We start from the raw sequence: 27,027 nt of genomic DNA, 5'->3' as shown, positions 1-27,027 counted from the left end.
AGCAGCAGCTCCACAAGGAAACGACATCCAAGAACTGACTTGTAACGTTTTTATTTTGTGTAAAAAAGGCAAATTTAGTGAATTATTTCCATCTTGTACACAAAGTTATAATTTTAATGCTTTTCACATCCATGCTGAAAATCTGCGGTCTCATAAAAATGAAAGGAACATTTTGTTTCCCCAAAAGCATTTTTTTTTCCACGTATGTACATTGTGTGAGAAAGCCTTCAACTCCCTCATCGACCACACGAGTTACCAAGAAAATAAAAGATAAATTTGTACAGATATTGATTTATATATCAAATACATACAGAAATGATGTAAAAACCCCATTTGTTTCACCTCCAATCCTGCCCCGGCGCCTCCCCGGGGCCGGAGCTGACAGCTGTGTGTATAAATGGCTGCGGCTTTGTTTTAAATAGCAAAATTAAAAGGAAGAAAAAATTCAGTTTAAATCACAGTTTTTTTTTTTAAAAATCCCTTCCCAATAAAGGATTGTTACCAAATATATTAGCACCATTGTACAAATCTGGACAGGGGAGGGGATTCACATCACGTAAAACAACAAGAAGAACAAACAAACACTGAAACCCGTGTTAGTATCCGTAGAACAAAGAGCTGATGACCACCTTCACTTCCTCGGGTGCAGCAAGGGAAGGGTTGGACTGACAGAACTCCAAGACCACCAGGAGGGCTCCAGCAATGGAGGGGAGCTGCAGACACGGCATCCTGCTCTGCCCAGCGCTGACCCCATTGAAAGCTCCGCATCCAACACTGCTCTGTGAAGCTAATGACCCCCAGAAGCTGATGGGTGCTCCCTACACACAGCAAAGCCCACAGCACAGGTACCAGAAGGGACCTGTAACCCACGGCTGAAGAGACATCCTCGAACCACCAGGTGGGATTTGCTCAGCTCAGGATCCCACAAACCTCTTGAGGAAATGCCCTGAATCCCTGACACGGTTTGCTTAGGACAGACCCCACCACCCAACAGTTAAACAACGCTGGTATCTTCTGGATACGGACACAAACGTCCCTCCTTTGTCTCAGCCCACAGCTCCGACAGTCGCGTGCCATCAGAACGCAGGGCAGCTCAGACACGTAGTGTTTGACCAAAGGGAACTTGCTCCTAAAGAACACTGGAAACACTGACAGATTTCCAATCTGATTCCTATATTTCTCCAGCACAGGAAATGCAATCAAAGTGCCATCTTTGCCTCTCAGCAGCCAAAGCTCACAGGTCAGTTATGCCTGGGAAGCCAAGCTCTGACCTGGGCAACACACAGAAGCCCAAGGTTTCCTGGCTTGGGAACATCCCTTGCCAACCACAGCCCAAATTTTCACATCAATAGACAAATTAATGCACGTTTTTCTACTGTACTGAGAAGCAACTGATAAGAAAGCAAGAATGTGCCCAACTCGTTCCAGCTGCCTGTGGAGATTTGGAAATTGCCACATCAAAGACCACGAATGGAACCAACAGGGATGTACTTACCAAACCAAATCAACACTCGCAGAACTGGATTTTATGGCAGCATAAACGGAGAGCATGGGAAAAAAAGAGTAAAATCAAGGCTCAAAGTGTCATTAACGATGGTCTCTAAACCTACTCCTCCAACACTCGTGGGCTCAAAAGAAATGCCCACGAGGGTCAGGCTCTGAAAGGACGGATCTGAAGCCCAGCAGACAAGTGAAAGTCCTTTCACTATGGCTGCTGCAGAGAGCTGAAGCGTCTGCACCACCTGAAGTACCAGGTGCCTCCAATCCAGTACGCAGATGCTGTCAGTGTATGAAGCTGTTGTTAAAAAGGGGTCAGTACAGACATTTTCACTGGTAAGGGAAAATTCCAGACATTCCTATGCTATACAGGACAGGTTGTTTTTTGTTTTTGTTTTTGTTTTTTTAAATTCCAGTAGTAAATACAAAACTTTACATAATTAACCCCTCTTGCATAGAATGAGGTAAACCTGTGCATATTACCCACACTACGTACCCAAAGTTAGAGCAATATTTTAGAAAAGATTCCATTTGCTGGTTTTCAACTTTCTATGCACCTCTTTCCAGGTTTGATCTACGACATACAAAAAACGGTCTCCTGGGGGCTCTGTGGGCTGATGGCCTTCAAGCACTTTGTAGGCTGCCGGAACACACAAGTTAACCGTATGGATCACAGATTTACTGAGCCCTAACTTATGGTTAAGAGTCAAATAATCACCGTACTGCTCTGAAGGGAACCTACTAAGACCCAGAAGCACTTATAGAACATATGCAGTTAATTCCTGAGAGTTTAGTTAATGAACCTCACTGGTAAAAGCTAAAGCTCTTGATGCACATTTTTCCAGTCACAGCTCTGCAGGGGGATTGATAAACGGATCATTTCACCCATCAATTCCATCAATGAAGCCATCTACAAAGACATACAAAGTTTACAACCAAGGAAGGAAAATCCAAAACAATTCAGGGCTCACATGAAAATACTTCGCATTACACTACCAGTCACCTTCACCCTTCTGCATAACGCGCGCCTTTAGAACATCCGGACAGACAAGCAGGTGGGATTAATGGGATATCTGAAGTGAGACACAAGGATTGAGGCAACAAACACATCCAGCAGGTGAGTTACACGCTATGCCGTATGCCAGCCACGTCATGTTCTCAAATCTCAATTTCCACCTTAGAAAACTGCAGTAAGAAAGGAACACTGCAGGCTGTGCAGAGCTGAACATCTGGCTCCTTTTAGGTCAACCAAAACCACAGGGAACATCAGTTCTGAACGTTCAGAAATAGACATTTCAGATGGAAAGGAAATAAGGTCTTTCTGGATGGAAAGATACAATCAGAAGGACATGGAGAAGTTCCTTCCCTCACCAAGGGAGGCCTGAGTTGCTGTCTAGGTTTCTTCAGCCTAAATCCATCGTTATCTCTAATCCTCCAAAGCAGGGAATTTTCTGAAGTTCCAGTTTGGCAGACAGGGCTCTGTAAACATTTGCTGGAGCGTTCCAAGACAACAGATATCCACGTAGAGACAAAAGAGCTGTAGTCCCAATCCAGTGCCCACTGCGGCTGACGAACACAAGGCTACCGATATTACTGGGCACTGATTCAGACCCTAAGGAACTACGTATTTCAATTAAAAAAAGCATCATATAAAAAAAAACATTTTAAACTAAATAGAAACACATTGAAAATGTTAAAAAAAACAACCTCCCCCAGGTGATGGCTCCACTGCAACTGGGGCTACTCACCAAGTAGAGCTTTACAGGGCGATCCTCCTCCTACCATCTGCGCCTTCACATCAGGGCTCAAACGCCTTCTTTCACAATTCAAAATGAACAGAGGTGTGACCGGTGCAGTTCACAAGAGTTTTAAGTATCTCCCAATTTGTACCAACAAGGTTCACTTGTCGTGACAGTTCATTTGTATTTGCAACTACATCTTCCTCCAAGCGCTTCCACCATCGTGCTATTTAAACTTTCATCTTACCAAAAAAATTAGATTCTCAGTTCTTGTTAACAATGCACAATAGATCTGAACTTGAAAATATTACAAAACTCTTGCAAAAGCTTCAAATACAACACAAAAAGTGTCCGTTCTCCTTTTTAATAAATTGAAAAAATCTTTTTTTTCACTAAAATAGTTTCCCCGCCCTTCTAAAAGATTTCTGAACTGAGTCAAACTCTGCAGGTAGCAAAGTGCCCCCGGCGCAGCCATCCGTGCTGCACCATAAAGTGGGAACAAAACCAGTCAGTCTCGGAGAAAGGCTCTTTTCCTGTCACCAATCCCATGCCCTCACTTTCCCGAGCTGCCTTATGGTTCTTGCTTTATGTAGTAGCTGGCAGATCCGTTGCTCTCCTGATCAGAGGCTCCTTGCAGGAAGCTGTACTCCTCCCCATCCAGCATCTCCTCCTTCAGCTGCAGTGAAGTCACTAGAAATGAAAGATGAACAGTAAGGATCTGTAACATCCACAGTAAGCACAACTCACCCCTCAGTTTACTTTATGTGATTTCAATTGGGAACAGACCCCAGATTTCCCATTGTAGAGATTCTTCTTTTAACGTACAGCATCACACAGAAAACAGCAATAATGGCACAACTGCTTTCCCATTTTGTTAATGGACAACAATAATTACTAAAATATGAGCAGAGGGAAAATAAACGAGGCAGACCAGCATTTCCTTTAAAGGTGCAGTACCCACATTTAGGGTTTGATCACACAAAAATAAACAGATCTCTTGGAATGAAAAGACTACTAAAGCCTATGGCTACCAAATACAACATTTACACACACAGCAACATACCTTCAAATACAGAAATATAATGGAATAAAGCTAAGAATGAAGTCCATAACCTCCCATTACTACTTGGGAGCCCTGCTGCACCTCACAAGCCATTTGATTATTCCCTCATCACATTCAAGGAAGTTTTAAACAAGTGCAAATTGAGCAAATGTGAAGCTAAATCTATCAGCCTGTCAGATCACAGCACTGTGCTGTACCAGAGATCACCTGTGCAGCTCTGTATTGCCATGCAGATTAGGAAACAGATTAGGAAAAGGACAGCAAAAGTTACCAGATCTTTGCTGCAGCCTTCTATAACCAAGGACTGATTAATTGCACACAGCAGCCTTCAGCAAGCTCAGCATTTTTATACACTTCCTCAGTATTACTGCTGAATTCTTCCCTTCATTTCTGCTTGCTCACACTCAGATTCAAAACTGCACATTTGATACATCAACCCAACAGGCTGATGCTCTGATTCTGGTAGGAGGAAACCTCTCATTACAGCACATCAGGAACACAAGCAGTTGAAAACAGTCTCCACCACTTTCAGCTACATCAACGCTGAAGCTGGTAATGCTTACATGCTCTCAGGACTGTCTGACAAAAGTCTTGTCCTTAGATAGTCAAGATCGTATGGATTCTAATGGTAAGAAAAGCCTCATGTTCTTTCTTAGAACAGGATTTTGTATAAAAAAACCTCTCCTAAAGTCATATTAAAGGACAGTTACAGATTTCTGTCATCCAGTCTTGCTGACTTGCACTTAAGGTAACTTTCAGCATCCAAGACATTGATTTTATGGCTTGCTAGGCTGCCCCATTAGAAAATAGATTGGCACAGAAGCAAAGCAAATTGCTAAATCAAGACAACACATTATAGACCTTTGCTGTAGCTGATCTGTCCTTGTGTTGGCAGCACAAAGTACTGCAACTTTGCACTCCACTCTTCCAAGACAGCACCAAGAGAATGAGTCAGCAGAGTGAGCTGATGCTCCAAAAATAACAAATATAGTTGGGTTGCCTTGAATGAGGTCACAGACAGCGTCACAAAAGTATGTGGATGGAAGAGTGCAAAATATGCACCTGTGCAAATCTAAACTCTGATTGCTTGAGATTTGAGAAAAACTGATTCTGAGATGAACAATTACTATGGGAAGAATCCGAACAGAGCTGTCAGAAAGCTCAGATTTTTAAGAGTAGTAACTATGATGCCTCCCCTGCAACAAAAGGTCACAAAAAGCAATGCTATTATTTGTCTCCAACAGTCGCCAAAGTAGTTTTATTTACATGCTGCTTCTCAATGAAGAACAAGCCACCTTTTGCTCAGGTGTCTGAGAGGTTGGTGTAAGGTGCTGTTCCAACTTACTCAATGCACTCTTTACATTAAGATCTGAATTCCAGCAATATTAACGTATTAACCTAAAGCTCACATTCTGCTAATGAGATCGACCCTGCTGCAAGTTATTAAAAAAACAGATATTGTCTGTTATTCATAAAATTCCTTTTATGGCATACTGCACCTTTAAGCTTAACACCTGTTTTACATACAAACAGCACTTCAAGTAGAAGAGAGACTTAGGGAGAGACTACAGCTTTTTAAGCAACAGGGAAATTGCAAACACTATTTTGTCACCCACTTTTCTTATGTCCTTTGTACTGTTGTGATTTTGATTTTTTCTTCTGTTTTGATGAACTTGACTGGTTATCTCTTGATGCTGCAAAAAAGCGTGGAGTACAAAATTAAAGTTGACTATTTTGGAAACACACTTCAGAACACGACAAAGCTTTTTTGAGAAACTACAATCAAACTACTATCAGTGGTCAGTACTACTAACAGCACTAGTGTTACTCTTCCTACCACCTTCCAATTATACCACCTTCCAATATTCATGAAACCGTTATTAATTACCACAAAAAGTGACCTAACAGGCCAAGTTCTCATGTACTGAATGAAGTCTTCTCACACCAACACTTTTGCACAGCAATAGCCAAGCACACGCCGAGGTCCATCCCATTCAGCATGCAAAGCAGATCTATTTGCTAACTTCAATCACTACAGATTCTCTCTCCAGACTTGTTCCATAATTAATACAGGCTTTTTTTTCCCCTTACATCAAATAAGCATCTTCTGGCAATAAAACAGTGAACTACGAAGTTGCCACAGAGATGCCCAGAAGTACTTTAAAAGTCAATGAGGAAGAGATTGGAACTGTACACTTCTAAGCATCAGTGAGAATTTCTTCTGTTTTGTTACACTCAGTGAGCAACTGCATTATTTACAAGGCAGAACTTACACTGTGGTGCTGGAGGCTGCAGCTGATATCCAGTTAGCTGACACCATCCCACTGGGTAGAGGTCTGGGGACTCACAGTCCACCCACTGATCATACTCATCTTCCCACCCATCAAAGTGTATCCTCAGCAGACGATGGATGATGCGAGTTACTGTGGCCACACAGACCAAGCGAGGTTCCATCAGATCAACGGCCTCCAGTTTCATTCCAACATGAAACCCATGGTTTGGAACTTCCTGGGAAAGGAAACACATCAAGGCAGCAAATGTAAAACAAATGTGAATTAGACTGGATAAGCAAACAGTGCTGAAACAAACATTTCAGTCACTTTAGCTTAAGAAATTTTCAAGCATCATTTATGAAGGTAAGTACAGGACTGTGTGGAACAATTTCAGACTCCAGGAATAAGGGCTGTCTGATTATATTCTAATCCATTGGCTTAGTTTTTCACAACTGTACTTAAAGAAACAGGTTAATCCCGTGAGCACACAGATTGTAGTGTGAAGAACATATTGCAGTGTGAAGAAAACCCCAAATTAAACTTAAAGACGGACACTTAGTGTTTATTACCTTATTGAAGAGCTTTACAGGTGCTGCTATTGAGTCAGTTTCCCTGAGGTAGTCAAACCATTTGAAAGGGAGTTTTGTATAACCTGTAAATTTTAAACAATACTTTCATAAATCAACTGCAAACTTTGTATGTTAGAACATCAACAAGAATACAACAGTGGCACTGTGCTATGGCTAAAAAGGCAAAAATGCAAAACATTAACATCAGAAATCTCCATTCTCTGAGCTCTGGCCTAATGGACAACACAGTCAACTGGACACTGCCTTTTTGCAACAAAGATGAATGAATTTCTGGATAATGCACAAAGTATCATTTGATGTTAAGATCAATTGTCGACACTTGAAGCTTTCTGTTCACGCAGATCCTTCATCTCTACAATGCCCCACACAAATGACCCAGAGCACATAACGTAATTAAGCACATCCAGTGTCTTTCCTTCGGGGAAAGAGCTCCAATACTGGAAAATTTGATGCATTAGGAATAGATTCAAGGAACAAGTATGGATACTTAAAACCTTCAATAATAAAGTTAAGGTTAGCAATAATAGAATAAATTACAGGATTTTTTTCCCCTGATCTTATAAGTTATTTGGCTTTTTACCTTTCCCATTTCTTATATACTCAGCTTTTGTTCATCTGCTGAATGTGCCTAAAAGTCTTATGAGTATTAAAGCACCTTCAGCTTCTGCTGGTTTCAGCAAGAGATGAAGATATTAGAAAGGAATCAACTTAAAAGCATGAATTGCAGGGGTTTCACAGTAACTGATGTAACATATCCACACTGCTAAATGTAAGCTAAAAAGAAAGGTGTTCACTTTTGGTACATAACTGCCTGCAGGAAGAGATGCAACAGGAAAGCTAATTGTTAAGGGAGATCTCTTGGTTTTGAGAATTAATGCTTGTTAATGTACAGTTCCTCTGGAACTGTATGTGTGGACTACTATCATACACAAGTCCAGACTCCTGCAGCACACTTTGCAGGTATGACCATGCTCATGAGTTTCTAGGCAATACATTCACTAGTTGAGTTAACTGGAAAATAGCAAATCTGCCTTAAATGCACTTAAAAATACTCAAGGATGACAAATTCAGTAGTGTGCAATAATAAGAATATAACATTCTTCGTGTTGTGTTACACAGTTATTACCTAGAAAATCATTCAATAAATACAAGTAGAAGCCTGCAAGCAGAATGAAGAAAAACCATCTCAAACCCATCATTATTTGCTGTTACACGCCTAATTAAAATTCCCTTTGTAAGCTGCTAGACCTTGATAATACAAATCAAAAGATGAAGGCAGTAAGTCTTCTGAAGGCACATGTGCTGGTGGACAGACAGCTTATTCTCACAGAAGGGATGATGCAGCATACAGCTCTAATGGCTACTTCCCTGCAGTTCAGGTTTGTGCATATTCTTCTGAAATTTACTGCTATTGTCACCGATTAACTCAAGTCTTTACAGTGTTCATTAAACCTCTGCAGGTCTGGATTTACCACAACAATTTATAAACAGACCATTCAGTGACTTGCATATTTCTATCTCCCATTCACATAATGGCTATGCTACTCAACTAGCAGCTGTCCTCAAATTACAGCAGTAAAGGCAAATAGCCAGTGTATCACAAGGACGTTCAATTTCCCTTTTTCTCAGTTAGAAGTTTCTCTGTTTTGAAGGTTATTTTCAAGTTGAGCTGTTTTATTTGTTTCTGACTTGAGAGCATCCTAAAAAGTGAAATGAATTTTGTAGACTGATTTAAGAAACAAAGCATATGGCACATACAATATCACTGAAAAATACTCAAAATAAAATGTGGTCAGAATTCTATATGTACCTCTGGGTGGAGTTAGTTCAATCATGTTAATTTCACAGAAACCAACAGGGAAAATAGAAGGGGAAGTGGCATGGTAACAAAACCAATCAGACCCATCTGCTGCTTCTGAGCCATCAATCCCAATCATAAGATAGCCATCTGCTAAAACCTTTGTAAAGAAAAACAAAATTTGACATTAAATACCTTGAACTGTGTGATAACGCTAGAAAGAAAACATGCCATGTTTCAAGAGTGAAAAGTAACTCATAATGAAAGCACTTAGAAGTACATTCAATTACAATAAAACAGGAAAAGCAAAACAAACTGAAATCATACCTGTCTCCAAGACTGTGTGCTCTATTGTCAAATGTACCTTTGTGAACTGCAAAGTTATGAGACGAACATTTCCTTTTACTGAGCTCTAGTTTATTTATGTGAGTGTATCAGTTCTATCTTTAAAGTTTTATGCTTCAGTTTACTCTACCTGTAAGATATTCTGCACACTATCAAGAAAAAGAGATTTGAAATAATGACTGCACTCATTGGTAAGCTTATGCAAAGTTGCTAAGCTACTTCTTTAGTCCAATTCCCTTCCATTTTAATAAAGATTTAATGTTGGTGAGATCCCTTTTAATCAATCTAGAAAAATCTTACCTTCACAGACTCCAGCAAGCAAGATGAGGCTTTTGTTTTGAACACAACAGCAAAATACTTGGGATAATTAGCAGAAGACTGTCTTGAAAATTCATCTCACAAGTATCGCATATATTAGTTAAATGTAAGGCTGAATTTCCAGAGATTAAAATCAAAATTGAACATACATATGTTCTTTTCCACAGTAGCTGTATCTAACAATTAATGGATTCATTTTCTGAGCTTTGTTTCTAACCTGAAACAAAGGTGAATGTAAAATGGTCCTTCTGTCTTCTGACAACCAATGTTGGTTTTCTTACCTTTCTAATAGTTGCCACACATATTGCTGAAAGGTTTAAGGGGTCTATAGCTTCCAGTTTCATTCCTTCTTTAAACCACTCTCCAGCTGTGTCCACCTCTTTCACCTAAATAAAAATAAAAAATAATACAATCAGATGATGGCACCAGAAGCTCAGAATCCAATAATCAGCCACAGCCAAAGGATCAGAGTGAAATGCCTGTACTGTCACCTCTGGTTACGACTAGAAGGACAAATGATTGAACTACATGAATTAAAATTCACCAGTGCTTCTGCTGGGTGTATTCAGCAATGACTTCCAAGCCTGTTTCACACACACCAAGTCCCCAGTTGAATGGCATCAGAACATTCTTGCTAGAAAACTCACCTTCATAAATAAATGTGAGGGTGCATCAAAGTGTCCTTCCTGTTTCTTTGTAATGTCTATAAGGAACAATAAGACATATTAACAATAGCTTTTGGTAACAGAGTAAACAACATTTTGAAATCTTCTATGGAAATTCTATTTCTGACAAGTCATATATTCACAGTGAAAAAGTTCAAAAACTTTTCTTCTTCCTATTTAGGGACTTTAGCCATATCAAATTAGAAGTAATTCAGATAACAAGGGTCTAAACCACATGCCATCTATTAAACCATCGTATCATCTTCCCTGCCCACTTCCTAATGTCCCCTAAAACATCTGGGCAATAGAAAGCCATAAAGTATTCCTTACATTTTGGGGAGGTGGAAATTAGTATCCCACTGGATACTCATTCATGTTGCAGTGTACAAGAGAGACAGATGCAGAAAGCAGTGGAGCAGAACAGTGTAATTCCAGGTATCAGCAGAACATTGGAATTTATAACATGCTTGAATATCACAGTTCAAGATTTTCCTGCAGACCAATTATACGTCAATTGAAACTCTACAATGGCAGTGTATATGGTAAAACTATCATGCAGCATTAATAAAGTATTTTAAGAAGTAATTACACAAACTAGTTTTATTAACTGTATAAAGCAACAGTATTGCTTAAGCCTCTCCAAGCCAGCACTGCCCACAGACACCTTTAACAAGAAACAGGCTTACCAGATCTTTTGAATCTGTGTCCTATACTTCGAGACCAACCAATGTGATGGATGAGTGGACTGTACATATGGCACCAGAAATCATCAGTTTTGTCTTCGCTTTCTTCATAGACCAATCTTAACCGTCCCCCAATGACATTCTCTACAACAGCTACCCTCGTTCGACAGAGGTGTGTTTTGTCAACAACTTCTACTCTCATGGAGGTTTTGAATGGATACTGCATGCTCTCAGACACCTTAAAATAACAGGAAAACAACTCTGTAAAAATATATTGTTTTAGCTTGGTAATTTCTGTTCTACAAAGCATAACAAAGAACTTTCCATTTAATTCAAGTACTTGCTAAGCCACTCGCACAAATGATTTACCTGGTACTTCCTTGCAACTGCAGCAAGATGCAACATTTTAACAAGAATAACCTGAATAAATCCTACAACGGTACTATTTTATTTAAGTACAGCCTAACACAGCTCTCAAGGAGGTTAAAGGACTTTTCCTTTGGCTCAGTAAAAGCTTGTTCAGTTAATAACAATAAATTAAATTACCTTAAGCAACAATTTCAACAGATTTATTTATTCATTTCTTTATCATCCATTCCCATTCAAAAAGCAACGTACCATCTCACAATATCAATAAACAAACTTAGAACACATCAGACAGGCAGCTACCATATACAACAAAGACAGCAAGTAAATCTAGCTTGGAGCAGATGAAAACAACATTTGAAAATATCTGCTTGATATCAAGACGTGCATAGTAACAAATGGTTCAGTTCCTTGAAACAGTTTACAACTGGGAAATCATTTCTGAATTAGAGAAACCAGATTTTTTCTTACATATTGAATGGTAGTTTAAAAGCATTTTTGAGTATTTTAAAATTAAAACAGACTAACTAGCTTTTTAAGAAAATTGCTTCTGCTAGAGGAAACAGCTTTCCAAATAGAACCACACAGTGAGAAACTTGGAGATAAATGGAAAATAGAGATTTCTGTGAAAACTGCATTAAGAAATTACCATCAACTCTGCAGAAGGAGTTAACGTGCCATTGACAAACACAGTTCTTTTCTCTGCACTGCCACTTTGTTTATAGCACATCATTGATTCCGTATCAGCCTTACCTTCTGAGAAAAGTCAGGAGGAAGTGTTTTGGCACCAGTAAGTCGTTTCACTAGAAAAGCTTTCCAGTTTGTGTATTTGTGTTGGATGGCTGTTGCAAATGAAGGGGACAAAATAAGCTACTGTTTTTTTTTTAATTGTGTCCATTAGAGACAATGTTATAGTCTGGAATACGTAAAGAATAAACCCTACATGACTTATAAAGCCCAAACAGTTCAGTGAGAAGTCAGAAGATTGAACATATGGATACGTTAGGACAAAGAGCTTAATCACAGAATATAAATCACACCTGTGTATATTCACAACACTGATTAGCTAAGCAAATCCACCTTGATCTTAAAAACAAAGTCATTCTGGAGGAGGTAGCACAGGAAACACTTTCAGTGCGAGTCAATTCCCTATTTTTCCATTACATCAATGATTTAATGATCTAGTAGATCATTAAATGATCCATTTAATGGTAAAGAATGTTGATATCAGAACCATCAGCAAATTAAACTAAAGAGGACTTTTAATTGTAGCAATCAGTAAGACATATTTACATACTTCGGGGAGGGACTAAAGGCTTCCCACTGGTTGCACACCAACCAACTGGGTGGATATCAGACCCACAAACGTTGCACCAGAAGTCAAGGTTTGAATCATTTTCAAAGCCTTCGTATCTTAGCAGAGCGTTGTAGCCTGGAAATAAAACCACATGAAAAATGTAAGATTATAAAAAGATCAATTAAAATTTACTAATCATAATGAATATTACATAAGATTTTCTGGACTAGAACTTTCTAAAGAATGTTATTCTTAAGGCACATGCTGCATGCTATCAGAGCATTTTAAGTAAAACTCTCACACCATATACCTTTACAAGTTATATATAGGGAAAATCACATAGGACTCAGAATGGACCCCTAGAGAACCCTGAGTCCAACTCCTTTGCTAAAGTCTACAGGTTACGTAGTTGGGCATCCAGATGAGTCTTGAGTATCTCCAGAGAAGAAGACTAACAGTGTCAGCATTCTATTAACCAAGTGACTGCTGGATACATTATAAGCTACCTTTGCATAATTATTTTTACCACTTTAGTAATTTCAATCCAAATATATTCACCTGCTAATTTAACAATTCCAGCTATCCAGAAGACTTTGGTAGGTAGGCTGCAGTCTGTGTTTGGAACCTCCACTCGCACTCCTTCTGAGATATCACCCCAGCACATTCCCATAGGTGCCTAGTGTGTAAGGTAGGAGGAAAGCAAACAGTTCATCACTCTGCTTACAGCACAAGAAATTCAGTTGTTGTTGCTGTTAATTATTGTTTTGTAAGTGACTTTAAAGGGATGACTATCAATATTTATGGTAACACAAACATATGGCAAGAAAATAGCCTATGGAAATCTAGTTTGGTTTTGATCTGAAGGTTCTGCACAGTGCTGGTTTACTACTATTACAGTCTATTTCCTACAACCACCATAGGCTTTCAAGTTTAAACATCCATAAAGCATGCACTGCATATTTTCATAGGTCCTCTTCCTTCCACTATGTTCTAACTACACGACAGCTACTAATTTTAGGTGGGAATGGTATAATTCCTCTGCAGTTCTATTAGCAGAAAATTATGGCACTTAAAATCCATTCCACAGACATCAAAACGTTCATCAAAAAAGTCTGTAATATGCCTGAAAAATGGTCAGATGTTACTTCTCAAATCTATTCTGAAGTTTTATTCTGGTGGGTTTTTAATCACCCATTGGTTCGCATGCTCTCAGAGAAACAGGATTCCATCTCATCTGCACGTGATCATACTATTAAGCAGCAAAAAAGAGAAGGAGATAGAGTTCTACCACTTTAATGAACATCAAAGGGAAATGCCCAGCTAAATTCCTCACACACTGTCACAAAAGCTCAGACTAACAACTTGGTAACAAAAGGAAATACAAACTCAATGAAGTCTAAAGTGTTTTTGGAAACTGGAGATAAAAAAAAAAAACCAACATTTAGTTTGCTTTCAGGAACAATATTTTTATGAACAGAGCATCATACAAAATGGTCAAAGATTCCATAGTAGAGAAATCAGAGACACAGCATACAAGAACCTAAGACCTTAAAAGCTACTCAGCTGAAGTTAACAGTAACAAAATATAGAGCGAGCCAGTCCAAATTAGACTCCAAGAATTGCAATGCTTGGATTTTGGTTATTTTTGAACAAAAGTCATATGAAAGATCTCACATACTGACAACAGTCCTAATCAATTATTAGAATATCCACATGAAGGGACAGCTGAAGGAATTTCCTGGTTCTTTTTGTGTAGTGGGTGGACAGTATTAAGGCAGTGTTTCATTTAAAAGGCTATTTGGAAACACAGAGAACTTAACAGTTCACTGGGAATAGCCTCCAGCTTCACAAATTTTGCCTGTGATCCACAGGTGAAGAAAGCTGAATTAACACACCCTGAATGATTGCAAGTTACAATAGGGGAACTTTGCTGGCAATCAGCAATGTCCAACTAGCAGCTCCAAAGTCCAAAGTTATCTTCGAAGGGGATAGCACTCCTACAAATATTTGAGGTTAGGCATGCAAAACTTATACCAAGTTTTAACTATTAAGGGAAGAAATCAGTCATAGCAAGTATGCTAGCTATTCTCTTATTCTTGAAGCCTGGTCTCTTCATGTTCTGCTATGTCCCACCTACACCAGCCTAGACTGCAGAGCTCTTCTCTGCCATCTGGTAGACAGGAAGAAAACAATTTTCAAGATGATCATTTATTTTCACGCACAAAGTATGCAGATGCAACTTCTTAATCAAGTCCTATTACAGATCCACTATCATCTCTAAATTGGCACTTGTGGCTTTTTAAAATGAAATGAGGAAATAATTTTTCCAAACAGCGTATTTTAGTAAATCTGGTTGCCTTGTATAGAGAGACAGATAAAGCTAAACAATCAAAAATAGCAGAGCTGAATGATTTTCTAATCCAGCTGCGTTTCACTAAAATAAATGTTACTGCCTGCTCATCTACTCAATTGATTCAGAGGAAGAGATCAAAGCAGTTCTCCCCCCTTCAACCAATTACAAAAATGTCACAAATATTTTTATTTCTAGAACGTGGATTGGTATAGAGGGAAATAGCAGAAAGTTAAATTTGTCCTTGTCTGTGAAAATATTGGTTCTGCTAGTTCTCCTACACCAATCCTTATGGCTCACCCCTCAGAAGAAGGAAGCCATCCTGTGTAGCATCACTACTGAAAAGCCAGGTAACATTACTGTCCTGAAGTGATGGTATACTGTACAAGGAACTATTCTTAAAGGAGGAAGACTGGATAAACCAGGGCTATAACAGCCATCTTCCTTAACATCTTCTCTCTATTTGTGCAATTAAGCGATTAATGTCTGCACAATGCTTTGGAGGAAAAAAAAATGAGCTAAAAACAAAATAAATTAAAAAAAAAAAAGTACTACATAAGCGTAAAGCCTTATTCACCTGCTGGCTGGCAAGGTAAGTCTGAAGTCTGGATTGGCATAGCATGAACTAGCAGAACCATAATTTACAGGTAAGAACAAATTTACCTTTCTGACTTATGATGAAGAGATCCATTTCATCTTATTCCCAACAAGGAAAATCTGCTTCATTGCTTCCTGCTCCAGGTAGAGGACTTGGGAGGGTTTATCTGTGAACAGCAGCTGCCTCCTCTGCAAGGTAAGTTGCAATCAGGAAGGTTCAGTTGGACAGGGTTTGAAAAGAATGCCTAAACACTACCTATTCCCACATGTTTAACCCAGGAAATATTTGTTCAGCTGAATAATTGGCTCCTAATGGCTTTGGATGACACCAAAATTACCACGACTTCAGACTTGAAGGTGGACACAGGTTTTAAATGGCAAATAAATTCTACCACTCCCTGAAGCACTGGGATAGTCTGCCACTAGAGTGCATTAACACCAACAGTAAAGCCAGAGAAGATAATGTGAAAGCGATTAAAAAAAAAAAGAGTTAAGGCAAAGCACTGCCACCTAGTGAAGAACCCTGGAAATGCTTCCCAAGAGCGAGCAAACAAAAGAAATTCAGAGAATAAAAATACTTGAGGCGAGAGGGAGAGAAACATGCGGTAAGAGAGGACTGATGCGCTTCCAGATTCTATTTGCTTTCAACATGTTTTGCAAAGACGTAAAATAAACAACGCTCACGTTTAGTAGCTATTGCCATACAGATTGTGAAAGAGTTCAAGGTAGGTTACAAACATTAGTGGTGTGCCTGTTCACATTACTGGTGTACTGCTCAGATTGATGAATGAAGCAGTAAGAAAATAAGACTCCTCTTACTACGGAATGTTTTGGCTCCATTTACCAGTGGTTTAACTGCTGTAGATCTACCCTAGTTAAGGATACCGTGAAGCATTTGTTACTGTAGCACAGGTTTCATTATCAAACACTGCCTTATGATAAGCACTTATGAAATTACTTGTTACAACACATACATAATTATGAAAGCAAAGCGCAAACATGCCCAAGCACATGAAACTGAATACAAATTAAAAGCCTATCCTAACATAAGACTGTTCAAGGTGCTGTTAAGGAGCACAAAGGGTTCTGTCAACTGCCAAGAGCCCTTTGCTTCAACTGATACAGAAACCAACAGGGCTCAGCTTGAACTCCAGGGCTGGAGAGAAAATTTGTCTCTCTTCTCCCTTATGAAAAACTTCTAGGAAGCAAAACTTTTAACTTGATACCAATTTTTAACAGAAAACTTTGAGCAAAACCAGAACTCTCATAGGAAGCCAAAACATCTTCCCAAATAATGAAAAAAACAGTATGTTGAGGAGTGAGACTTTTTCAGAATGTTTTTACTTGAGATGATTTTACAACAGAATTTACTGACAATATGTTAAACAATATACAGTAAGTAGATTTTAACAAACACACTGAAGATAGATGCTGGTAAATCCTTTCCTAATCCCTAAACTACACTCTGTCATGACTTTAATAGCTGAGGGCTTTTTGTTTGTCATTTCACAATTGTAATACAAAGAAAAGCACACTTCTTATGAAGATTTATGAAGAGGCCTCATTTCCCTTTATTTCTACACCAGCTGGCAGCAGAGCTGACAGGGAGAACTGACTGCAAACTAATAGAAATAACCTCAAACCAAAATAATGAAAAGATCAGTTCTATACACTAGAGCAAGTCTGGCTCAATCTAAACAGCAATTTGTAACTATATAGCATTGTGTGGCCTAGTCAGTTTGATTCCCTATGCTGTACTTCCATGACTTTGTGCCCTGAAGTGAGGAAAAAAAAACTATTACAAGTGTTTAAAACTCCTTTAATTTTTAATTTATTAATGCATGCATGATGAGAGTAGCTCACAGCACTCAGAATGGTTTAAAGAACAAATAGAAACATACATATGTATCTAAGTGGCAGTAATACTTGTAGAGTTTACAATAAAAGTTTCACAGTCTGAGACCTTAAAATGTTGAAAATATATATTGTGAAAATGAATTTACAAATTAAGGCTGATTCTCTCTCTAATGCATGCACACATACGTGCACAAAAGGGCAACACATTCAAAAAAATACTTACGTGTTTAAAACAAGTGACGGGAGCTGCTGTAAAGCTATTGCTATTGATGTAGCTACCCCAGCTGAAGCCTTCCACGGGGACAGCTGTCGAGAGAAAGTTATTGCATTTAGGAAACTGCCAATGAAACCAGTTTAGTATTTTTAGAAATGTTTCATCTCTTATTTGACCAGACCTGCTTTAGTCTTTGCCTGGTTTTGTAAAGTTGCTTGGTACTGAGCATATGCTGCTAGTTTAGCCACCAGAGGTTGTTTCTGTAGAACTTTAGCCTTCTTTGTTGGAGGTTTGCCCTAAAACAAACAAACAAAAAACCATAAGTAAATAAAAGCTTCCCAAACTCCCAGCAGAAGGTCCTCAGGCTTGACAAGACTATTTAAAAACAACAACAAAAATCACTGAGAAACAAACAGCAGCCACTAAAGTAACTGAAAAATAACCTATCAAGTATTTGTCTCCAAAAGATTCAACTAAAATTGGCACAACACAGAATGGAGTCGATCAAGAATCATGGAACTATACATAATATGGAAAGATGCTTAAAAATCAGAATCAAAACAGTTTCCAAAAATTTACTTCTCTATTAGTACTCCAATGCAAAGAGCCTCTAGACTCACTGCTCTACCTGAAAAACACAAAAATCTTTTGAAAGCAGGTTAGAAGGAAGATTTTTTTTTTTTTTAATTTAATCTGATTCATACCTATACAATTTCCCAGTACATTGCATATGCAATGGAACATGAGATAGGATACAATCATATTCCCTTTATTAAAAGTTACAAAAACATTCTCATGATTATTTGACTTGTATTTTAAGTGAACAGATCAAACCTCAATTCATATATCTGCGTAGTTAAGAAAACCCTCAAAAGCAAACCAGCAGTGCCAAATAAACCTTTATGCTCTCTAAAGCCAGAAAGTATCTCGGGGATGAGATGCATGGATTTTCAAATCACTACTTATGTAGGTTGAAGGTTTTTTCCTGATCTTTTCCTTGCAGGTGAAAGTGGGCCACTGCAGCAGAAATGAAATAAGGAGTCAATATTCGATTAAATTTGCTCTGCTGAGCAAGGTTAACATGTGATCAGTGATACAGTGTTGAGTTTTGTCTTACAAAATCATTTATGTGAAATTTTTATTGCATTAAGAAAACTGACTTAGTTATTTTAAAGCAACACATTAGTTTTTACAAACACATTTTACAGGCGTGGACAGCAATAAGTATATAAAGAAAATGGTGTCTGTACCGCTACCTGAAGCCTGGCCAGAATGCTGGCCTTCTTGGAGTTGGATGAATAGCTTCTAGAGCATGATACACTGCAGAACCGTTTTGTTTTAGAGTAAAAGGCGTCACGGACACCAACCATTCCACACATCTCGCATGTAGCTGATCAGAGGAGAGAAAGAACACATTAAGAGTCTGAGAAAAACCTGTATAAAAATTCTGAACAAAGACAACTTGACAAAGGTCCTGTAGGTGGCACCAGCAAATCAATTTCTAAGGCTTTGTACCCTGAGAAGAATTACACCAAAAGCCAACTTTAAGACAACCAACACCACCATCAGTGATTCAAGTTCACAGGCAAAAAGGCTCTCTCCATTTTGCTCCCTACTGGTTTTGCCACTGAAGTGAATCAAAGTCAATTTCCAAGTCTTCATGGCTCTTGGAGAAATGCCTACTTTGAAGCTGAACCAGCCAATTCCCATTTTTTTCTCTCAATATTTAATATTTGCAAACAAGTAAAACCAACAAACAAGAAATCCACTGTACTGATCCATTTTTAAGGAGTGCAATCCCACAAAACACAGTGAGGGCAGAAAAAGAAGCATCAGAGTCTTCGTACTCACACACCACATACTCACCCATGCCAGATTTGCCATCTGGGTAAGTATAGACCTGTCCATTGTTCTTTATGATTGGGAGACTGGATGGCAAAGGAGAAACCTCTTCTTCACTCTCATCTGAACTGGAGCTGCTGCTGGTGTCCTCACTACAACTGTCATAACCGTCAAACATCCCGAATGAATCACGTCTCTTCCTTTCTGTTTGTGAAAGATGTTCTGTCTAAAAATTAAAAATGCAAACAATGAAAGCAAACAAAAAGAATAACAGAGCATTGTAAACACAGATATTTCAACAGCAAACTTAAAGGCCAGCCTTCAAAGAGATACACTATAAACTGCTCTATCAGCACATAAATATGAGCACATATCACAAGTTTAATTAGCAGAGTCAAAACCAGATTACATTTTGGTAATGGTATAAACAAAATAAGCTCAGTCCACTGAGAACACGTAGTAGCAGTCCATACATTCCTTCCTTGGTTTCTCCAGAAATCATTAATCCTGATGTTCTGATTAATGACAGCCACACATCTTATAATATGCAAATGAACACATTCCAGATGGCTGCAGCCAGTTTCACTAGAATTCATTCATTTGAGAAAGCTGAGCAGAGAAAACAGTTCAACAAAGAGGGCACTGCTCTCCAGGAATGGAGCCAAGGTGCTCGGGGCCATTAGTGGCTCTCACCTTCAGGATTCAGCTGCTCACGTGTGAAGCAGAAATACTTCTCCACCTCACAGGGGTGTTCTGAGGATTAATACATTAACAATTACAAAGAGCTCAGTTACTATGGCAATAGGGTCTGTATAAATGCTAAAAGATAGAAAGGTGACTAATTTGCAGGAAAACTCTATTATGTAACAGGTTTCTGCATATGACTGTGGAAAGTAAAATCTGAGGTCAAGTGCAAACACTGAAGGATGCCCAACAGCTGAGCACTTTACAAAGACAATAAAGAAGACAATAAACAACAGATTAACTGTTTTTAATTGATATCCGATAAATGTTTTTAATACAGGAACATTTTTCTCTTTATTACCACCTTACAAAAGCCTACAGAAACAAGGTTCTGCTACGTATGTGAGCTGCTCTCATTAAGCTAACAAACAAAATTTCAAAGTATTTCTATTATTCTTAACCATACCCACTAAGGTTGAGAGACATTAATAAAGCAAGAAAAGACACTGCAATGCAAGCACAAATTAGGAGGATGAAGTACAGCAAGAACTAAATAAGAAGAACCAAAGACGAATAGTGCCTCTACTTCCATCTCCCCTCAGACCCAGGAGTAAGTTTTATTCCAAAAGCATTGTAGACAGAACACACAATTGGACTTGGCCTCAAAGGGCATTTGGATTCACAGCTTTAAGATTTCATCATAATAATTCCTAAAAATCCCTTTCCTAGAGTATCATCTGAACATCTTTATTGTTGCATCTCATCCAAGCCTTTTTGTGCCATATTATCTCTTTATTATAATATTCTCTATTCTCCTTTTCAATTTAAATCTTATTTCAGGATTTCCTCACAGTTAAGAGGGAAAACTAATTCCTACATGCACCTAATCCTAGCATCCAACCTACAAAGAAACTCACAAACAGTAAAAGGTTATGTGATAAAGCAAACACCTGTGAAACACTAAAAACAGCTCTGAAACATTAAGAAGTCAGCATGATGTTATGTGCACACATCCAATAGCCAAACATGCAAAATTACACTAAAACAAATCAAAACTTAGGGCAGGGCATGGCTTGACATCTTATCCTGGAATAGGCAGGATAGCAATTGCAATCATTAAAGGAACATGGGGGGAAGGCATAACAAAACCCAGCCCTGACCTGCACTGGGAACGAGCTGTACCTGCACAGCACTGCACTACCAGCAAGATGCTCGCTCAGCTCTGTGTGCACGTGTGTGCAGATTAAGACAGAAGCTGAACACATTGCCATGGATACAGAGTTCTGCAAAGTGTCAGCAATTCACAGATCAGAACATGAAGAGCTCGTCACGAACTCCAGAGTGCTTCAGAGTATTTCACCTTCAGTGACCACAGCCTGTGCTAGGAAATAAGATGCAGTGCCATACTAACCTACAACACAACAGCGTGCTGCCCATCACCACCTGCACACAAGCTGAGTGGATTTCCCTAAGGAACCAGGGCCTTGTCCTACATAAAGGAGGACTGGAACTCCTTTTTGGTGGCTGCAGCACCAAGCAATCCCAGCACACTCCTTTCCTTCCAGACCAGAGACCATAGACCTACACAGCAGCTCAGCTTTGACCAAAACTCTATTGGTAGAGGCCTGAAGTGCTGCCACAGCTCAGAATAATGAAGAGAAACAGCCCAGTTCCAGTCCTCCCATCTCCCAAGGGCTCAGCAGACATTCCCCTCCCAGCACTGCTCCCTCTGCACAGGAAGAAGAAACAGAAAGCTCAAGGCAGGCTGAAGCTCCACTGGCACACAAAGGAGGCAAGCTGAAGCGTGGCTCAAGATCACAATTGCAGATACTGTAACAATACTGGTGGCTCTTACTTTTTTTCTTCCTCTATCACAGATTTAGAATCTCGGTAGCACTGCCAAGGCCTCTTGCCAAAACATCCATAGATGAGAGAGAGAATATTTCTGCTTTCTGGAGGAAATTACAACCTCAAAAGAGAAAAATCATCCTTCAGCATTACAGGGGCTCCAAAGTCTCAAACTCACCAAGAGTTTGTTTAGTTTATTTATAATGAGGGAGTCTCCCCCATCACCTTGCCTTCACTTTTAGCCATACTGTCCCAGCTCAAGTAATAAGCAACTCACAATCGTTAAAATAATGCTCTAGTTTTCATAAAACATTTTTATTTGACCGTTTGCCAGAAGATGAGCACATTTGCCAGATAATTTATTTAGGATGTTCCTAGTGTTAATTTATAACTATTATCTGGGTTTTAATTCTTGGGAAATTTGCTCAAACTACTTTTTGTGCGACTTGGAAAACACCGATTTTCAGCACAAAAATACAAACTGCTTTGTTCACAGAGGCAGATGAAAGTCAGGGCAGAAAACACACGAATACCTTTGCTGGAATTTCGCTAGAGCAGATCAAAACATTTCTATTTTGATAATAAACATCAATAAGATTCTTTTCAGCCCATGTTGAGACAGCATTTGTAGAAACAATCGAGTGATGCATGGAACCTCTGATAGCCCTCCCTGCAGATCTCAACAGCCCTATTCTTTAGCAAGTCCTGTTTAATGCCTGAAACAGAAAACAATTGGGGTACAACTCTGGGCTCACAGGTCGAAAATCACAACCTTACACAAAGGGCAACATCTGCCTCAAACAGAACCACAACTGAGCACAAGCTGCTGCTTCAGTGACAGTCACAGCCTGCAGGTCCTGCTCATTCAGCTCTGGCAAATGATGAGCAGCAGCAATGCTATCAGCTGACAGTGCTTAACTGTGGTACCTGCAGTATAAAGCACCATCCATAAAAATGCAGCCCTACATCCCCATACCCATCACAATAGTTACTGCACCAAAGCAACCTGTTGTGACCACAGAACTGTGGGCTACCATAGGTGCAGCAGGGATGGATTATATATAGTTTTCACATTCACACACTTCTAAGACCAACACTGGGTTGTAATTCTCCTAGAATTTGTTTTTGGCTATCAGAGATGGCAGTAATAGATTGAATTACTCAATTCAACAATTGCAACCCTAAGATCAATCCATGCATTTCACAATATATGCATAATGAAAGAAATTCCCTACTGCCAGGAGCTTGATTTAGCATGAAAAACCACATCAAGGTTACCTTTTATTTAAACCGAAACAGATGAGCGTTCTTTGCCTCCCTGTAAAACTTAGAGAAGGACCCTGGCTCACCACACAGCTTACAGCTGTTTAAGTGGCCAGCAGCAGAACAGCAGCTGTTCCACTCTGTGATAACCACCAGCTCATTAAGCAGAAGCAAGGCATATGCACACAGAACAACAGGCCAAACTTCTGGGTAAGGCTCATTTTCCTAGTCAGATTACCAGCTCCTCAATAGGAAGGATTTTTAGAGTGATACAAAGTCTAAGTAGGACTGGCAAATAAAAGCCTGAATAACCACTTACTTAGAAAGTTTCTTGCAAGGCTCTTTTTATTGAAGAGATGGGTGGAGAGAGGAACTTTTAAGAACTGCTTTCCAATTCTGCCCAACTTCTCATTTTCCTGTTCTTCCTCTCGCCCTGTGAGCTCTTGGCAGCCACGTATTTTTAAGAAATGCTCTTAATTAACCATTACACAAGGCAAATGGTATGATAAAAGAATAGCGTTAAACAAACCGGTTTTCCTAAAAGCTGTAAGGCAACTCCAAACAACTTCGATTAACAGCCACTTCCTCACTCGTTAAGCTACACAGCTGAATTTAGTCATCACACCACAGTTCCCTGACAATAACTGCTCTTCCAGCATAACAAAGGACACCCAATTTGTGTAGACAATTTGCAAGATAAAACAATTTAACCTTAACTGGACATGAAACGCTTGGGAAATTGTTCTAGTACATCAATGAAAACTATGCTCGGGTGTTGGCAACATTTAAAAGAAAGCGTTTCAAAGGTGAAAACTTGCTATAGCAAATACCCCGTATTATCAAGCAGCCAAACCGTGCCTCCAAGTCAGCACATCCTGACCAAAGGCAGTTGGTACAAAACAACCACAGAAGCGTTTCCTCCTGCTCAGATGGGCACTCACTGCCATCCTATCAGCTTGGTGCTTGAATTCACTAAGACAGCGATTTAGAAATGCAAGAACTGCAGCTTAACCAAAGCACACAGTACCTCACACAGAGACATCAGTTTCAATGCGTGGATCTCACTCACAGAAACATGACAGAAGTAAGAAGGTCACCACCAACTTCCAGCCCTTGGGATCCGATAAAACATTCACTTTAATCACATAACCTTCACAAAGCAAGCTTTTCCCACAGCGCGCTTCAAAGTCACTGTTAAATTTGATTAAATAGTTTCTGTATTTGAAAGTTCATTCACATTTGATGCCACGAGTGAGGTTTTGGCTCTGGATGTCAGCATTAATGCACCAAGAACAAAAAACTCATTTATGACAACTCTTCTGAACCTCAGCTGGCCAAAACCACCCTGTGCAGTAACAGCAGATCACCGCAGCTCTGCATGAACCCCATAGCATGGCAAGAAAGAAAAACCCAAACATGGGACCAACTGAAAGAAAATATACTTTCAGCTTTCATGAAAATCAAACAAACAAAAAACCCCAAAACTAAACATCTCGGGATCCTGGAAATCAGAACCAGCCAAACTTAGTTCGTTATATATAAGCAACTCACCTCTATTTGGAAATGTGCCTTCCACTCTTATTACATGTAAAATCTCAGCTGGAAAATTACAGAAACGTGTTTTCCTGCCTCTTCATTTGCTATGTATGACAGCATTTTGTCTGAAGCCAGTTGCTGCTGTTTGCCAATGGTTTTGTCCATAGCCTCTTCCCCGCGGGGTTTCACAGAGAAGAGTGGAGACTCTTACAAAGAAATATATCAAATTAGCAGGCAACTTGGAGGGGAGGGGGGGATGTAAATATATGAAATGTCTGAATTTGAATAAACTGAATACACATTACAAACTTCATTATATTTTTACAAAGCCCTTTACACATAGGAGCCCATGGAAGAGGCAAAGTCTAGAAGGTAAATAGTTGGTTCAAACAATTCTGTTAACAACAAAACAACAGTAGAATAACACCGACCCCAAACCAAGATCTGCTACACCCCAATTCCTTTTGCGTACTTAAGGGCAGATTCAGCAAAATATCACATGCCCAACGTGCACCAACTTACCTGAGAAAGGAAGGTATGCTGCAGTAGTTTGCAGAAGGTATCGTGAATGTTGTGAAATTAAATCAGCTTTTAGAAGCAAGAGAAGGAAGGCCAAGGTGGGATTTCTTTCCCCCCGAGTAATTACCACCACAGCTAATTAGCTCTTTAGGGAACAACAATGAAGATAATCCTTACTTTCAGCCTACAATCCTTGTGTGCTCACAGGTCTCCACACTCTCGGGAACAAGAGCCAAACCGTGCATCAACAGCAGCTTCCACCCAGGAAAGCACACAGCTCTGCCGGGCTTCCCTGCGGCTCACGTTACACACTTCCTCAACGCGATCCCTGGGCAGAAGTAACAAGCACAGATTACTGCCTCCATCTGTTAAGTCCCACGGATCTTTTTAATGACTGCATTGTTTCGGTCCCCATTTAAAGTCCCCGATTAGGATCTCCCTTAACTCTTTGATTCCGTTCAGTGCAAGTTTAAACCGGACCGTTACAAACAATCGCAACCGACTAAAAACTGAACGCCAACTTGTCGGACACGCAAAAACTGCGTTCAAATAAACAGAAAATCGCCCCTCAGCTTTAGAGCCAGGGGGAAAAAAGCTGTCCCACGAGGCAGAGCTTCACAGCGGGGCGCTCCATAGAGCTGCTGCTCCGGGACACAGCGCAGCAACACAGAGCTGGGGAGCTCGCGCAGGGAACCGAGGCACAACGGAACGGCCCCGGAGCGCCGAGCTCGGGCTGGAAGGGGACGGTCGGGGCTTTAACTGGGCAGGAAGTCAATGGGAACAGCGCTTCCAACCAGCACAGCGCCGTGGATCGCTGCGGGAAGGACCGACAGCACAGCACGGCACAGCGCAGCACAAAGGGGTCGGGGCCGCCCCACGTGCGGGCTGTCAGGGCCGCCCCATCCCGGCCCGGCCCAGGGGCAGCGGAGCCGAACCCGAACCCGGCCGGACCGAGCAGCTGGCGGAGCAGCGGCCCCCACCCCCCCCTCCTCCTCCTCCTCCTCCTCCTCCTCCGTTCCCGCATCCCGTCGCTACTCACTCACTCACCGTGTCCTTTGTGTTCTCCATCAGGCCCCGTGCTGCAGCTCACTCCCCGCCGCCTCCTCCGCCCCCTCCCCTCGGCTCGGCCCCCTCCGCCTCCCCCCGTTCGGGGCCGGGTCCGGAGGCGGCCGCCAAGTTCAGCCGGTCCCGGATCGAACCGAGCCCCGCTCCGTGCGCCGGGACATCAACAACACCAACATCGCTCTGCGCAGCCGCGGAGCCCGGCCCCCCGCGCGCCCTCATTGGGCTCCGCGCCGCTCGGGGCTCCTCGCTCGCCGTACCCACCTCGGGGGGAAGCCATGGACGGACCGCGGGGCTCGGAGGGGCGGGACGGGCCGGACGGGGGCGGCAGCTCCGCCAAGAGCCGGTTCGTTGTTATTAACGGACGGAGCGACGGGCCGGGCCGGCACCGGGCAGCGCTGAGGGAACGAGAGGTCACGTGAGTCACTGCCCCCCCCCCCCGCGAGGAATGGAGAGCGCCAGGTCACGTGACACGCGGGGTGGGAGGAAGGAAATAAGGCGAAGAAAGGAGGTCACGTGACAGCCCTCGCGGCCTGGGGAAGCTCCCTGATCACGTGGTGTGGGCCCGGCCAATCCGGAGAGGGGAGGGTGTGAGTGCGACCGCGTGGGTGCTCAACGGCG

General features: G+C 40.7%; 1 protein-coding gene across 14 annotated transcripts; it reads right to left on the bottom strand.

Moving 5' to 3' along the window:
* Window positions 1-35: 35 nt before the first annotated feature.
* On the bottom strand, window positions 36-26,882 carry MBTD1 (mbt domain containing 1). 14 transcript variants are annotated; one of them, XM_085522564.1, is made up of 18 exons: window positions 26,671-26,882; window positions 25,522-25,672; window positions 24,841-25,031; window positions 19,519-19,720; window positions 18,909-19,042; window positions 17,834-17,948; window positions 17,662-17,744; window positions 13,193-13,310; window positions 12,635-12,769; window positions 12,091-12,179; window positions 10,975-11,209; window positions 10,271-10,326; window positions 9,905-10,009; window positions 8,973-9,120; window positions 7,142-7,224; window positions 6,573-6,807; window positions 5,916-5,993; window positions 36-3,926 (listed from the first exon to the last, which is right to left on the bottom strand). In XM_085522564.1, exons 4-18 carry the CDS (start codon window positions 19,670-19,672, stop codon window positions 3,808-3,810), a joined length of 1,887 nt encoding a protein of 628 aa, XP_085378690.1. In that variant the 5' UTR covers window positions 19,673-19,720; window positions 24,841-25,031; window positions 25,522-25,672; window positions 26,671-26,882; the 3' UTR covers window positions 36-3,807. The 14 variants fall into 14 exon arrangements, 12 of the variants coding, with proteins under 12 accessions (XP_085378690.1, XP_015735723.2, XP_015735728.2 ...); XM_015880237.3 differs by having other exon boundaries at window positions 18,903-19,042; window positions 26,671-26,857; XM_015880242.3 differs by lacking the exon at window positions 26,671-26,882 and adding an exon at window positions 26,392-26,645.
* Window positions 26,883-27,027: the final 145 nt, after the last annotated feature.

The sequence above is a fragment of the Coturnix japonica genome, chromosome 23 (genome assembly GCF_054131305.1).
Source record: "Coturnix japonica strain WE chromosome 23, WE-NBRP24, whole genome shotgun sequence".
In the NCBI taxonomy this organism is placed as follows: Eukaryota; Metazoa; Chordata; class Aves; order Galliformes; family Phasianidae; genus Coturnix; species Coturnix japonica.
The sequence above is the reverse complement of the archived record's forward strand: the minus strand, read 5'-3'. Positions and strand labels throughout refer to the sequence as shown.